At 40.2% G+C, this 16506-nt stretch overlaps 1 protein-coding gene across 1 annotated transcript in view; it reads left to right on the top strand.

Annotated features, from left to right (window-relative positions):
* Positions 1-16506, top strand: part of LOC129864897 (globoside alpha-1,3-N-acetylgalactosaminyltransferase 1-like) — a 31007-nt gene that overhangs the window by 5468 nt on the left and 9033 nt on the right. Inside the window, exons 2-6 of the mRNA XM_055937211.1 lie at positions 1476-1514; positions 1599-1658; positions 5966-6019; positions 10253-10285; positions 10612-10746. Of these exons, the coding sequence (XP_055793186.1) occupies positions 1476-1514; positions 1599-1658; positions 5966-6019; positions 10253-10285; positions 10612-10746 (321 nt within the window). The remainder of the gene's footprint in view (positions 1-1475; positions 1515-1598; positions 1659-5965; positions 6020-10252; positions 10286-10611; positions 10747-16506) is intronic.

Below are 16506 nucleotides of genomic sequence, written 5' to 3'. Positions count from 1 at the left end.
AATGCTCATGAATCTGTGCTAGAGCTGGTCACAGAGAAGGAACAGGAAAATGACTTTCAGAATGCTCATGAATCTGTACTAGAGCTGGTCACAGAGGAGGAACAGGAAAATGACTTTCAGAATGCTCATGAATCTGTACTAGAGCTGGTCACAGAGGAGGAACAGGAAAATGACTATCAAAATGCTCATGAATCTATACTAGAGCTGGTCACAGAGGAGGAACAGGAAAATGACTATCAGAATGCTCATGAATCTATACTAGAGCTTGTCACAGACGAGGAACAGGAAAATGACTATCAGAATGCTCATGAATCTATACTAGAGCTGGTCACAGAGGAGGAACAGGAAAATGACTATCAGAATGCTCATGAATCTATACTAGAGCTGGTCACAGAGGAGGAACAGGAAAATGACTATCAGAATGCTCATGAATCTGTACTAGAGCTGGTCACAGAGGAGGAACAGGAAAATGACTTTCAGAATGCTCATGAATCTGTACTAGAGCTGGTCACAGAGGAGGAACAGGAAAATGACTTTCAGAATGCTCATGAATCTGTACTAGAGCTGGTCACAGAGGAGGAACAGGAAAATGACTTTCAGAATGCGCATGAATCTGTGCTCGAGCTGGTCACAGAGGAGGAACAGGAAAATGACTTTCAGAATGCTCATGAATCTGTACTAGAGCTGGTCACAGAGGAGGAACAGGAAAATGACTTTCAGAATGCTCATGAATCTGTACTAGAGCTGGTCACAGAGGTGGAACAGGATAATGACTTTCAGAATGCTCATGAATCTGTACTAGAGCTGGTCACAGAGGAGGAACAGGAGAATGACTTTCAGAATGCTCATGAATCTGTACTAGAGCTAGTCACAGAGGATGAACAGGAAAATTACTTTCAGAATGCTCATGAATCTGTACTAGAGCTGGTCACAGAGGAGGAACAGGAAAATGACTTTCAGAATGCTCATGAATCTCTACTAGAGCTGGTTACAGAGGAGGAACAGGGAAATGACTATCAGAATGCTCATGAATCTGTGCTAGAGCTGGTCACAGAGGAGGAACAGGAAAATGAGAGCATGAAATTCTGCTACGCACAATGGGGCAGGAGAGTCCTACCATGAGCTTTGAGATATCTGGATTAGAAATTGGTAACGTGGAAGGTGACACATTTCTTACATTACCAAGGGTCTACACCCAGAGTAACATCCCAGTGACAAGAGAGAAGGTAATGTAAGGATAGTGTAAGCAAACTTGTGCAGCCCATAATTTGTAACTGGACTCAACTACGCTGGATCACCATTTTCAGTAGCTAACTGCATTACTGCGCTGCCTAATTGTGTAGGATTTAAATTAGGCTTCAAAGACAAGCTGCAAATCTGATGCGGATGAAAAGCAGCGTCAGCAGCACGTGTTGTGTAATAAATTAAATGTTTTCTTGACAGACTTGAACTGATTCTCTCCTCTCTTCCGATAGGTATGTTCACTACAGCTTCTTCAATGAAAGGCTCAATGGGTAAGCCCAAGTTTCTGTTCATTTATTACACCTTAATGATGCTATACTGTGCTATGGATTTTCTGATTCGATTCTTATTCACAGGGTTTGGTTTGAGGCTTCCAACAGAGATATCCCAGTTGATGAGGACCAGAGGAACACCAGGTTAGTTGATATAAACTGAGAAATTCTCACAACAAGTCATGATACTTGGTACTTCTAAACACTCTTTCCTATTTCCTTAATGTTTCCCGTTAAATAATTGACAGAGATGTACTGTACACAGTTACTAGTGGTTCTAATGGCCTATTATGGGATTACATTCAGTCATTCAACACCTTAATGCGCTCCTCAACACTATAGACCTGACAGGACAAGCTGAGAAACTAATATTTAGAACTTCACAGTCTAACCTATCATTTATCTCAAGTGTATTATTGGCTGTTGATAGATGGAGGCTAACATCTTCATGGCACCAATAAGGATGTGAACAAGTCATATTGTGATGTTGGTTCATCGTTGCTGTTACCCTACACTATTATTAAGAAGAGCATACGACTAATCCTGGAGGATCAAAACCCTCTCGTAGGCCTTCAACGTAGCAAACTTAACGGCCCGCTGATGGGCCATCAACAAGCTTCCCCTTGTATTCAAACTGGTTCGGAGGTACAATTAGATAAAACCAACTAATTATAGTCCCACTAAGAGCAAACCAACAACCATCAGCTTTGGTTCCAACAAACCCAGACCCATCAGAAATACCCAACCCCAGACCCATCAGAAATACCCAACCCCATGACCCATCAGAAATACCCAACCCCATGACCCATCAGAAATACCCAACCCCAGACCCATCAGAAATACCCAACCCCAGACCCATCAGAAATACCCAACCCCATGACCCATCAGAAATACCCAACCCCATGACCCATCAGAAATACCCAACCCCATGACCCATCAGAAATACCCAAACCCATCACCCATCAGAAATACCCAACCCCATGACCCATCAGAAATACCCAACCCCAGACCCTTCAGAAAAACCCAACCCCATGACCCATCAGAAATACCCGACCCCACGACCCGACTAGCAATGTCAATCAGTCTGATGTTGTCCCGATGGCATGCAAAGTGTCTGGGGGGCATTTTCTCTCAGATTGTTTGCTATAGTTGAATCAGGGTTTGATTATTTGTTACAATGTATTTTTCCATTTGGTTGTTTTCACGTTGTCAAAAATTGTCAAACAAACTACAATACTTGAACAAAACCATGTGTGTATCGGATGTCACACCGCTTGCTCAGTGAATACCAGCTCCTCCTAATTCGGCTCACACCGAGGCTGGAGCCTGTTGGACGTACTGCCAGATTCTCTAAAAGGACGTTGGAGGCGGCTTATGGTAGAGAAATTAACATTAAATTATCTGGCGGCAGCTCTTGTTGACATTCCTGCAGTCAGCATGTAAATTGCACACTCCCTCAAAACTTGAGACCTCTGTGGTATTGTGTTGTGTGACAAAACTTCACATTTTAGGGTGGCCTTTTAGTGTCCCCAGCACAAGGTGCACCTGTGTAATGATCATGTTGTTTAATCAGCTTCTTGATATGCCACACCTGTCAGGTGGCTGGAATATCTTGGCAAATGAGAAATTATCACCAACAGGGATGTAAATACATTTGAAATAAATAAGCTTTTTGTGCGTTTGGATCATTTCTGGGGGGAAAAATTTGGCTCATGAAACATGGGACCAACACTTAACATGTTGCATTTCCACACTGAGTGTACAAACATTAAGGACACCGTGTCTTTCCATGACATAAACTGACAGGTGTATCCAGGTGACACCTATGATCCCTTATTGATGTCACTTGTTAAATCCACTTCAATCAATGTAGATGAAGGAGAGGAGACGGGTTAAAGAAGGATTTTTAAGCCTTGAGACAATTGTACATGTATTGCATATGACAGCTTGATGAAAACCAGTCAATATTCAGGTCCCCAAGAAAGTAGATTCTCTGTTTACCGTCACATATACTATCAAGCATTTCACACACATTGTCTAGATACTGACTGTTAGCACTTGGTGACCTATATAAATACCCCTAAAAGGCTTTAGATGAGGCAAGGTAAACCTGCCACCTCTTCAATAACACTTGACATGAGATCTTATCTCAGCATTACAGGGAAATGGCTCTGAATATATACAGCAACACCTCCCCCATAAGCATTCCTGTCTCTTCTGTAGAAGTTATTTCCTTGTTGCTACTGCTGTATCATTAAAGGAATTATCTTAGTGAGTCTCATAAATGGCTAATATACAGAATGTTATCTGATAAAAGTTATGCTGCCAGAAAATTCACAGTTGTCCTAATGGGGAATCAGCAGACAGTTGTCCTAATGGGGAATCAGCAGACAGTTGTCCTAATGGGGAATCAGCAGACAGTTGTCCTAATGGGGAATCAGCAGACAGTTGTCCTAATGGGGAATCAGCAGACAGTTGTCCTAATGGGGAATCAGCAGACAGTTGTCCTAATGGGGAATCAGCAGACAGTTGTCCTAATGGGCAATCAGCAGACAGTTGTCCTAATGGGGAATCAGCAGACAGTTGTCCTAATGGGGAATCAGCAGACAGTTGTCCTAATGGGGAATCAGCAGACAGTTGTCCTAATGGGGAATCAGCAGACAGTTGTCCTAATGGGCAATCAGCAGACAGTTGTCCTAATGGGGAATCAGCAGACAGTTGTCCTAATGGGGAATCAGCAGACAGTTGTCCTAATGGGCAATCAGCAGACAGTTGTCCTAATGGGGAATCAGCAGACAGTTGTCTGGACTTCCCAAAGCCATGGAAGTGAACAAACAATGAAACATTGACACAGTTGCAATGTTATTCCCAACGGAACGAAAACATCGGACTCCTCTTCCTGGTGAAAATGGCTGTGCTATGAGTCTGTAGTCATTTAGACAGGTTGCCTTCGTGTTCTTGGGCACAGTGGTCTGCTTGAAGCATGTTGGTATTACAGACTCAATCAGGGACATGTTGAAAATGTCAGTGAAGAAACCTTCCAGTTGGTCAGCACATGCCCGGAGCACACGTCCTGGTAATCCGTCTGGCCCTGCAGCCTTGTGTATTTTGATCTGTTTGAAGGTCTTACTCACGTCGGCTCGGAGAGCCTGATCACACAGCCGTCCGGAACAGAGAGCTAAGTGTTCAGGATTAATTTCGTTTTATAATTTTTTAGATACAATGTTTTTACTATTATAATTATCATAAAGGCTGCTATTCTACTTGGAATGAAGAAAAAAAAAACTTGAAAGGAAAACATTTGTCAACGACAGGCTTTGATCTTGTCTCTGTAACATCATTTGTTGTTTAGCTCCAGGGAAAAGGCTTCCGATTCGCTATCACAGCCTCAGGTTATTCATAAAACCAATATGATATTTAAATTGGTTATTCATAAAACCAATATGATATATAAATAGGTTATTCATAAAACCAATATGATATATAAATTGGTTATTCATAAAACCAATATGATATATAAATTGGTTATTTCTAAAACCAATATGATATATAAATAGGTTATTCATAAAACCAATATGATATTTAAATTGGTTATTCATAAAACCAATATGATATATAAATAGGTTATTCATAAAACCAATATGATATTTAAATTGGTTATTCATAAAACCAATATGATATTTAAATAGGTTATTCATAAAACCAATATGATATTTAAATTGGTTATTCATAAAACCATTATGATATTTAAATAGGTTATTCATAAAACCATTATGATATTTAAATAGGTAATTCATAAAACCAATATGATATATAAATTGGTTATTCATAAAACCAATATGATATTTAAATTGGTTATTCATAAAACCAATATGATATTGGTATCAGCTTGAAAAAAATGTAGCTGACATCGATAAAGAGTTTCAATATCGGTGCCCATCACTAATAATCAAATCAAATGTTATTGGTCACAAACACATATTTAGCAGACGTTATTGCGGGTCTAGTGAAATGCTTGTGTTCCTAGCTCCAGCAGTGCAGTAATATCTAACAATTCACAACAATACACAAATCTAAAAGTAAAAGAATGGAATTAGGAAATATATGAATATTATAATTAGCATTATCAGTGGCATTGACTAAAATACAGTAGAATATAATACAGTATATACATATGAGACGAGTAAAGCAGAATATAAACATTATTCAAGTGACTAGTGTTCCATTATTAAAGTGGCCAGTGATTCCATGTCTATGTATATAGGGCAGCAGCCTCTAAGGTGCAGGGTTGAGTAACCGGGTGGTAGCTGGCTAGTGATGGCTATTTAACAGTCTGATGGTCTATGTAGCTGGCATAGATAATAGTTACAATAGATTCAGTATGTGTACTATGTATACTGTATAGCCATAGTTGTCATTAATCATTTTACTATGTCTTTCTATTCATACAGCTTGAATAAGCCCATATTCAGGAGCAGAGTACAGAACATCATCTCTCCAGAAAGGTGGGTATATGTATTTTACTGTGCCATCATTCACCATTTGACTGGCTGTCCAAACTCCATGCTCCTGGCCAAACGCTACGCCACGCCCATGGACGTTCGTTTCTTCACCACAATGAATCTGTCTCTGAGTACATCAGCAACAATTTCTAGAACAAAACAATTAATGTCCACGTACATACACATATGCACACATATACACATACCTATATAGACATACTGTCACGCCCTGGCCATGGAGAGGCTTTTATTCTCTGTTTTGGTTAGGCCAGGGTGTGACAGGATGGGTGGGGTAGGGTGGGCATTCTAGTTTCTTTATTTCTATGTTGTCTATTTCTTTGTGTTTGGCCGGGTGAGTTCTCAATCAGGGACAGCTGTCTATCGTTGTTTCTGATTGAGAACCATACTTAGGTAGCCCTTTTTTCCACCTGTCTTGGTGGGAAGCTGACTTTGTTTAGGGCACATTAGCCCTTTTTTCCAACTGTCTTGGTGGGAAGGTGACTTTGTTTGGGGCACATTAGCCCTTTTTTCCACCTGTCTTGGTGGGAAGGTGACTTTGTTTAGGGCACATTAGCCCTTTTTTCCACCTGTCTTGGTGGGAAGGTTACTTTGTTTAGGGCACATTAGCCCTTTTTTCCACCTGTCTTGGTGGGAAGCTGACTTTGTTTAGGGCACATTAGCCCTTTTTTCCACCTGTCTTGGTGGGAAGGTTACTTTGTTTAGGGCACATTAGCCCTTTTTTCCACCTGTCTTGGTGGGAAGGTTACTTTGTTTAGGGCACATTAGCCCTTTTTTCCACCTGTCTTGGTGGGAAGGTGACTTTGTTTAGGGCACATTAGCCCTTTTTTCCACCTGTCTTGGTGGGAAGGTGACTTTGTTTAGGGCACATTAGCCCTTTTTTCCACCTGTCCTGGTGGGAAGGTGACTTTGTTTAGGGCACATTAGCCCTTTTTTCCACCTGTCTTGGTGGGAAGCTGACTTTGTTTAGGGCACATTAGCCCTTTTTTCCACCTGTCTTGGTGGAAAGGTGACTTTGTTTAGGGCACATTAGCCCTTTTTTCCACCTGTCTTGGTGGGAAGCTGACTTTGTTTAGGGCACATTAGCCATTTTTTTCCACCTGTCTTGGTGGGAAGGTGACTTTGTTTAGGGCACATTAGCCCTTTTTTCCACCTGTCTTGGTGGGAAGCTGACTTTGTTTAGGGCACATTATCCCTTTTTTCCACCTGTCTTGGTGGGAAGGTGACTTTGTTTAGGGCACATTAGCCCTTTTTTCCACCTGTCTTGGTGGGAAGGTGACTTTGTTTAGGGCACATTAGCCCTTTTTTCCACCTGTCTTGGAGGGAAGGTGACTTTGTTTAGGGCACATTAGCCCTTTTTTCCACCTGTCTTGGTGGGAAGCTGACTTTGTTTAGGGCACATTAGCCCTTTTTCCACCTGTCTTGGTGGGAAGGTGACTTTGTTTAGGGCACATTAGCCCTTTAGCTTCACGGTTTGTTTTTGTTTTGTTCAGCGTCATTTTTATTAATAAAATACATACTATAGTTCTGTATGAACTGCCTACATTAGACATTGTGGAAAATAATAAAGATTTGCAATACTTTTTATATATACAGTATATACAGTATATATACACAGTACATGTCAAAGTTTGGACACACCTACTCATTCAAGGGTTTTTATTTTAAAACGTTGTAAAGATAAATAATATAATTGTTACGTGCCTCCTAACGGAGGGAGGTGCAGGAATCAGGAATCAGGACCAGGAGAGCAAGGAAATCCCTGTGGCAAAATAATGTTTATTGAGCAGTCCAACCTCAACTACAACATGGGACTGAAACACGCCCCAAACGAGGTTGCCACACACACAGGGAATAAAATGCTACACATGGAGGAGAAACCTCTACTCCTAAACTCACTACCAAACGGCACATCTGCCACAAGAAAATAACCCCCGTGGTGCAGACACGCACCCCTACTAACACAGAAAACAATCCCGCACAAAGACTAACAGTGCTTCTACACCTGCATTGCTTGCTGTTTGGGGTTTTAGGCTGGGTTTCTGTACAGCACTTCGAGATATTAGCTGATGTACGGCTATATAAAATAAACTTGATTGATTGATTGATTGAAAAGGCAGCGGAGGTAAATATACCCACCGAAATCAACTAATAACACACAGGTGTAAACAATACAGACAGACACAAACGAAAAGAAAAAAAATGGATTGGTGGCAGCTTGTAGGCCTGCGACGACGACCCCCGAGCACCGCCCGAACAAGGAGAGGAGCCACCTTTGGTGAAAGTCGAGACAATAATATCTATTGTTTACTTTTCAACCTGTTTTATCTTGGTCAGAATTATTCTGTAACCAATGACGTCATATCTTGTATATAAACTGTTGTTCATGGTTAAATGGGAGCGTGCTCCGAGAATAAATACTATTATGTAATTTTAATAAGACTGTATCCTGTCAATTTTATGTTAATAAGTATCTTACAAATTCTTATAAATAGACAGATTGATTTTAATTAATGAGTACATAAAGGAATTATTAAATTCCCGTAACAACAACAGAATACCATGAAAGTCATAGCTGACTTTGAAAGGGCTTTTGATAAAGTACGCCTGTAGTTTAGATATAAATGCCTGGAATATTTCAATTTTGGAGAATCTCTAATACAATAGGTTAAAGTTATGTTATAGTGACCTTAGGTGGAAAATAGTAAATAACGGCTACTTCTCAGGAAGTATTAAACTGTCAAGAGGAGTAAAACAAGGGTGTCCACTATCGGCATATCTATTTATTTTTGCCATCAAAATTTTTGCTGAAAATCAGATCCAACAATAATATCAAGGGCTGAAAACCAAAGGTGTCATTGTCCGCTGACGATTAATGTTTTCTTATAAATCCTACACAGCCTCATAGAGTATCTAGACAATTATTCAAACCAATTATTCAAACCAAATTTAAACAAGTGTACTACTATATTACGTATTGGATCACTAAAAAAAATGCAATTACCCGTGTAGTTTACCAATAAAATGGTCTGACAGCGAAGTTGACATACTCTGTATTCATATCCCGAAAGAAAGACATTTTCTCGCTCCAATATATTTTAATAGAAAGTTAACAAAAATAGATGAGATCTTGCTACAATGGAAAGGAAAATATCTGTCTATTTGTGTAAAAATCCCCCTGATTAACTCTTTAGTCATACCCCAGTTTACCTATTTCCTTATGGCCTTGACTACACCTACCAACTAGTTTTTTTTTAATTACAGGAGCAAAAAATATTACATTTTACTTGGAACGTTATGCCAGAAAAAATTAAATGGGCCTATTTATACACTAAAGCATTAGACCTCTCACTAAAGGCTTCAGTAATACAAAAGCTATACTTAAATCCAAACTAGTTCTCTAGCAGATTTATAAGAATAGCTCACTCCATGTTCACTGTGAAACCAGATAAGTTCCGTGAACTCAAATGTTTTTAAGAAACAGATTACCTCGAAAAATGTTAGTTAAAGTAAAAAGTAAGGTTACACCTAAATATTTTTTGAATTACATGTACTTATACGAACTTTTTTTTTTATGTACTTATCATAAAAATACGTTTAAATAATGTAATTGCTGCATATTTAATTGCTATGCTTTATCTTTACTCAACTTCATTGAGTAGTGCAATAGTTGTACCATCTCAAAATATTAACTTCAATGAAACTCAAATTCTCAGGACCTTACTCAAACCATTTTTGGAAACTGATTACCTTGATTTAGTTAGGTACTATTAACTAAAAACTTACCAAACCATACTATATTCTTAGTACGCACAACAAAGTCAGTATATTTTTTATTCTAAGGCTTGAATAATATAAAATAAATAATATAGATTACTATAAATATACTGTACAAAAATACAATTGGGAATCCAATAAAGTAAACAATTTAAAATGTTCTTGACAACTCAAACCAGACTTTAATATTCATATTCTACCTGACATTTCATCGTTTAACATTGTTTAGAACAAACAATCACAGAAAACACACACACAAACCTCAGCAGTTCTAAAAATAGTTAAATAAAGGATTATCCAAAGAACCAATATAAAAAAGGTTTCCACTACAGTAGAAAAGATGAAAACCCTTTTTGGCACTAGCAACTATTTATGAGAGTGTAATACATCTCGTCATTACAATGACGCAGTTAACTAATGAATTACATTTTGTTCTCCCAGGCTATTGTACAAGCAGCCCAGTGTCTTGGTGGGGTGAGTAGTGTTGTTATCTTCTGTTAGTTACATATCATTGTTATCGTCCACATCAGCGTGTAGCCTGGTATACCACACATCTTTTCATGGACCTTAAATTGCAAAAATATTAAGATAATAATCAGTACAACACAGTCAGGATTGATCTGTATATCTGTAAACATTGAGGTAATAATCATTACAATACAGCCAGGATTGATCTGTATATCTGTAAACATTGAGGTAATAATCAGTACAATACAGTCAGGCTTGATCTGTATATCTGTAAACATTGAGGTAATAATCAGTACAATACAGCCAGGCTTGATCTTGTTTTGTTTCTTTAGTCGTACTGATGTGATGGCAGTCACCCCATGGTCGGCACCCATCATCTGGGAAGGAACCTTTGACCCTGACCTCATCGACATAATCTACAAGTCCATGAACCTCACCATAGCAACCACAGTGTTTGCCGTTGGAAAGTGAGTAGCCTACAACTTTTCCCAAATGTTCAAAAGGGAAGTTAAATTATCAATATTTTGACAACATTGAAACTACACTGAGTGTACAAAACAGTATGAACACCTGCTTTCTCCATAACAGACTGACCAGGTGAATCCAGGTGGAAGCTATGATCCCTTATTGATGTCACTTGTTAAATCCACTTCCATCAGTTGTAGACAAAGGGGAGGAGACAGGTTAAAGAAGGATTGTTAAGCCTCGACACATTTAAGACATGGATTGTGTATGTGTGCCATTCCGATTGGTGAATGGGCAAGACAAAAAAAACACTCTGTGTATGAGGACATAACCAGCTATGGGAAGCATTGGAGTCAACATGGGCCAGCATCCCTGTGGAACACTTCAGGTGAAGCAACTCAATATTAAGGTGTTGTTCATGTTTTGTACACTCAGTGTATAAGGACATAACTAGCTCATGTCACACGGCAGGTAATACAATATCATGATGTCATGATTCATGGCTTGGCTAAGATTTGAATACCTGTACTGCTTTGTATATTTTCTGGTAGACTGTAATTTCTGGTCAGAAACTGTTGAGAATGTTCTATACAGTCCTATGAGAATGACCATACAGTTACAGAGGGTTGCTGGCATCAGAATCTCAGGTGCCTGATACCGCCGCTGTGCCCTTGAGCAAGGCACCTTAAACCCTTATGTTATGTACAGGTAACTGACAAAATAATGGAAAACACTAGTAAATGAGGGATACAAAGTATATTGGATGCAGGTTCTTCCACACAGGTGTGGTTTCAGGTGTGAGTTAATTAAGCAATTAGCATCCAATTATGCTAACGGTCATGTAAAAAAAGGCTGGGATGGCCATTATTTCGGTCATTCTTTTTGCTACCACAGCTATGCCCCCAGAACAACAATGCCCCCCATCCATAGGACACAAGTGGTCAGTATATGGTTTGATGAGCATGAAAACGATGTAAACCATATGACATAGCCATCTCAGTCACCAGATCTCAATCCAAATGAAGCGGTGCCTGAGATAGCGTTTTCTACCACTCGTGGCCCAGCACTCTGTTCAGACACTTTAACAAATTAGCAAAATCATCCTCGATAACACTTGTGGCTGCAGCCGCTGCACACTACAACAGAAGCTAGCTAGACCCTGGGGAAATTAGGTTACTGCTCTTCGCACTCAGGAGTGACGTGTCTAGGACTTCAAGAAGACAGAAGTTAGATTTTGTGACTAGTTGATTTACCAGTCACTCCAACATTTTGCCACAATACAGTTGCCTTCTGTCTTGCTTCTGAGGGCCTAGTCAATGGCTGACTTAGCTAGCTAGATTTCTCTCCCTGGAGACCACCCAAAGAAAATCCTGATTGGATCTTTTTTTTCTCTTCAGTGTTAACCCTTCCCCTTCTTTTCCTTTCCTATAAATATACAGTACCAGTCAAAAGTTTGGACACACCCACTCATTCAAGTTTTTTTCTTTATTTATACTAAGCTGTCATCAAGGTGAAGGGTGGCTACTTTGAAGAATTTCAAATATAAAATATATTTTGATTTGTTTAACACTTTTTTGGTTACTACATGATTCCATATGTGTTTTTTCATAGTTTTGATGTCTACACTATTATTCTACAACATAGAAAATAGTACAAATTATAGAAAAACCCTTGAATGAGTAGGTGTGTCCAGGCTTTTGACTGGTACTGTATGTTTTTGGTTGTTGTAGTTTTTCCCCCATTTTTTTTTACCTTGTCTCATCGCTGCTACTCCTTAACGGGCAGAGGCGAAGGTCCCATGACGTCCTCCGAAACATGACCCGCCTAGCCGCAGTACTTCTTAACACACTGGCAGCAGTGTTGTGGTGGAAACCCCGTTCGACTGATGACCGAAGTCAGCTTGCAGGCACCTGGTCCGCCAGAAGTAGTTGCTAGAGTGTGATAAGCATAGGAAAAGCCCCGACCAAACCCTCCCCTAACCCGGATGGTGCTGGGCCAATTGTGCGCTACCCTATGTGGCTCCTGGTTAAGGCAGAAAAAAAATGTAACCCCAGGCAATAAGACCACTTCGCCACTTAGAACCAATTCAATACGATCTGAAGAGATTTAATCAGAATATCATTTAAAATTATAGAAGAGATTCAATAAAAATGTTAATGAATATAGAATATTGTATTTTTAATAAAGGTGTAGAAGGCCCTTAACAGGATGGGTGTCCCCCACCACGGGACGGTTGAGCTAACGTGCGCTAATGTGATTAGCATGACATTGTAAGTAACAGGAACATTTCCCAGGACATAGACATGTCTTATATGGGCATAACGCTTAAATTCTTGTTAATCTAACTACACTGTCCAATTTATAGAAGCTATTACAGTAGTTTGAGGAGCACAACAATAACAAAAATGTATCACGGCAACTGGTTTGATACATTCACCTCTGAAGGTAAATAATGTACTTACAGTCAGTAATCTGGCTCTGATTTGTCATCCTGAAGGTCCCAGAGATAAAAATGTAGCATAGTTTTGTTTGATAAAATCAATTTTTATATTCAAAAGTAGGAACTAGGTTCTACAGTTTAACCCCACTGCTGTCTCTGGCTCCCCACCCATCCCACCCGCCCACCTAGATGTGTGGTTCGTGTATTTTATTTTCTGTAGGGAAGCTAATTATCCATCATTTATGACATTACAGGGAGTGTGTAAACTAAACATTTTTATTACATTATCATTTTTGTATGTTCTCTACAGTTATGTACTTGAACATGTATCAATTTAACAATTTGGCACATTTGGGCAGATTTTATACAATCAATCAATCAATCAAATGTATTTATAAAGCCCTTCTTACATCAGCTGATGTCACAAAGTGCTGTACAGAAACCCAGCCTAAAACTCCAAACAGCAAGCAATGCAGGTGTAGAAACACGGTGGCTAGGAAAAACTCCCTAGAAAGGCCAGAACCTAGGAAGAAACCTAGAGAGGAACCAGGCTATGAGGGGTGGCCAGTCCTCTTCTTGTTGTGCCGGGTGGAGATTATAACAGAACATGGCCAAGATGTTCACATGTTCATAAATGACCAGCAAGGTCAAATAATAGTAAAGTAAACAGGTCAGGGTTCCATAGCCGCAGGCAGAACAGTTGAAACTGGAGCAGCAGCACGACCAGGTGGAATGGGGACAACAAGGAGTCATCAAGGAGTCCTAGGGCTCAGGTCCTCTGAGAGAGAGAGAAAGAAAAAAAGAAAGAAAGAAAGAAAGAAAGAAAGAAAGAGAGAAAGAGAGAATTAGAGAGAGCATACTTAAATTCACACAGGACACCGGATAAGACAGGAGAAATACTCCAGATATAACAGACTGACCTTAGCCCCCCGACACATAAGCTATTGCAGCGTAAATACTGGAAGCTGAGACAGGAGAGGTCGGAAGACACTGTGGCCTGGTGCGATGATACCCCCGGACAGGGCCAAACAGGCAGGAAATAACCCCACCCACTTTGCCAAAGCACAGCCCCCACACCACTAGAGGGATACCTTCAACCACCAACTTACTATCCTGAGACAAGGCCGAGTATAGCCCACGAAGATCTCCCCCACTGCACAAACCCAAGAGGTGGGATCCAACCCGGACAGGAAGATCACGTCAGTGACTCAACCCACTCAAGTGATGCACCCCTCCTAGAGACGGCATGGAAGAGCACCAGTGACCCAGTGACTCAGCCCCTGTAATAGGGTTTGAGGCAGAGAATCCCAGTGGAGAGAGGGGAACCGGCCAGACAGAGACAGCAAGGCGGTTCGTTGCTCCAGTGCCTTTCCGTTCACCTCCACACTCCTGGGCCAGACTACACTCAATCATAGGACCTATTGAAGAGATGAGTCTTCAATAAAGACTTAAAGGTCGAGACCGAGTCTGCGTCTCTGACATGGGTAGGCAGACCAATCCATAAAAATGGAGCTCTATAGGAGCCCTGCCTCCAGCTGTTTGCTTAGAAATTCTAGGGACAGTAAGGAGACCTGCGTCTTGACCGTAGCGTACGTGTAGGTATATACGGCAGGACCAAATTGGAAAGATAGGAAGGAGCAAGCCCATGTAATGCTTTGTAGGTTAGCAGTAACACCTTGTAATCAGCCCTTGTCTTAACAGGAAGCCAGAAGCCATGAGGCTAGCATTGGAGTAATAGGATCAAATTTTTTTGGTTCTAGTCAAGATTCTAGCGTCCGTATTTAACACTAACTGAAGTTTATTTAGTCCTTTATCCGGGTAGCCGGAAAGTAGAGCATTGCAGTAGTCTAACCTAGAAGTAACAAAAGCATGGATACATTTTTCTGCATCATTTTTGGACAGAGAGTTTCTGAATTTTGAAATGTTACCTAGATGGAAAAAAGCTGTCCTTGAAATAGTCTTGATATGTTCGTCAAAAGAGAGATCAGGGTCCAGAGTAATACCAAGGTCCTTCACAGTTTTATTTGAGACGACTCTACAAACATCAAGATTACTTGTCAGAATCAACAGACAATCTCTTTGTTTCTTGGGACCTAGAACAAGCATCTCTGTTTTGTCCGAGTTTAAAAGTAGAACGTTTTCAGCCATCCACTTCCTTATGTCTGAAACACAGGTTTCCAGGGAGGGCAATTTTGGGGCTTCACCATGTTTCATCGAAATGTACAGCTGTGTGTCGTCCGCATAGCAGAGAAAGTTAACATTATGTTTCCGAATGACATCACCAAGAGGTAAAATACTTAGTGAAAACAATAGTGTTCCTAAAACGGAGCCTTCAGGAACACGGAAATGTACAGTTGATTTGTCAGAAGACAAACCATCTACAGAGACAAACTGATATCTTCCCGACAGATACGATCTGAACCAGGTCAGATCTTGTCTGTGTCGACCAATTTGGGTTTCCAATCTCTACAAAAGAATGCGGTGATCGATGGTATCAAAAGCAGCACTAAGGTCTAGGAGCACGAGGACAGATGCAGAGCCTCGGTCTGACGCCATTAAAAGGTCATTTTCCACATTCACAAGTGCAGTCTCAATGCTATGATGGGGTCTAAAACCAGAGTGAAGCATTTCGTATACATTGTTTGTCTTCAGGAAGGCAGTGAGTTGCTACGCAACAGCTTTTTCAATTTTCTTTGGGAGGAATTCGAGATTCGATATAGATCGATAGTTTTTTATATTTTCTGGGTCAAGGTTTGGCTTTTTCAAGAGAGGCTTTATTACTGCCAGTTTTACTGAGTTTAGTACACTTCCGGTGGATAGAGAGCCGTTTATTATGTTCAACATAGGAGGGCCAAGCACATGAAGCAGCTCTTTCAGTAGTTTAGTTGGAATAGGGTCCAGTATGCAGCAAGGAGGTTTAGAGGCCATGATTATTTTCATCAATGTGTCAAGACATATAGCATTAAAAAACTTGAGTGTCTCCCTTGATCCTAGATCCTGGCAGAGTTGTGCAGACTCAGGAAAACTGAGCTTTGGAGGAATACGCAGATTTAAAGAGGAGTCCGTAATTTGCTTTATAATGATCATGATCTTTTCCTCAAAGAAGTTGATGAATTTAACACTGCTGAAGTGAAAGCCATCCTCTCTTGGGGAATGATTATTTTTAGTACACTTTGAGACAGTATCAAAAATAAATTTCTGATTGTTCTTATTTTCCTCAATTAAGAAAATAGGATGATCAAGCAGCAGTGAGGGCTCTTCGATACTGCACGGTACTGTCTTTCCAAGCTAGTCGGAAGACTTCCAGTTTGGTGTAGCGCCA

The sequence above is a fragment of the Salvelinus fontinalis genome, chromosome 11, assembly GCF_029448725.1.
Source record: "Salvelinus fontinalis isolate EN_2023a chromosome 11, ASM2944872v1, whole genome shotgun sequence".
NCBI lineage: Eukaryota > Metazoa > Chordata > Actinopteri > Salmoniformes > Salmonidae > Salvelinus > Salvelinus fontinalis.
This window is presented reverse-complemented; position numbering and strand designations above follow the sequence as displayed.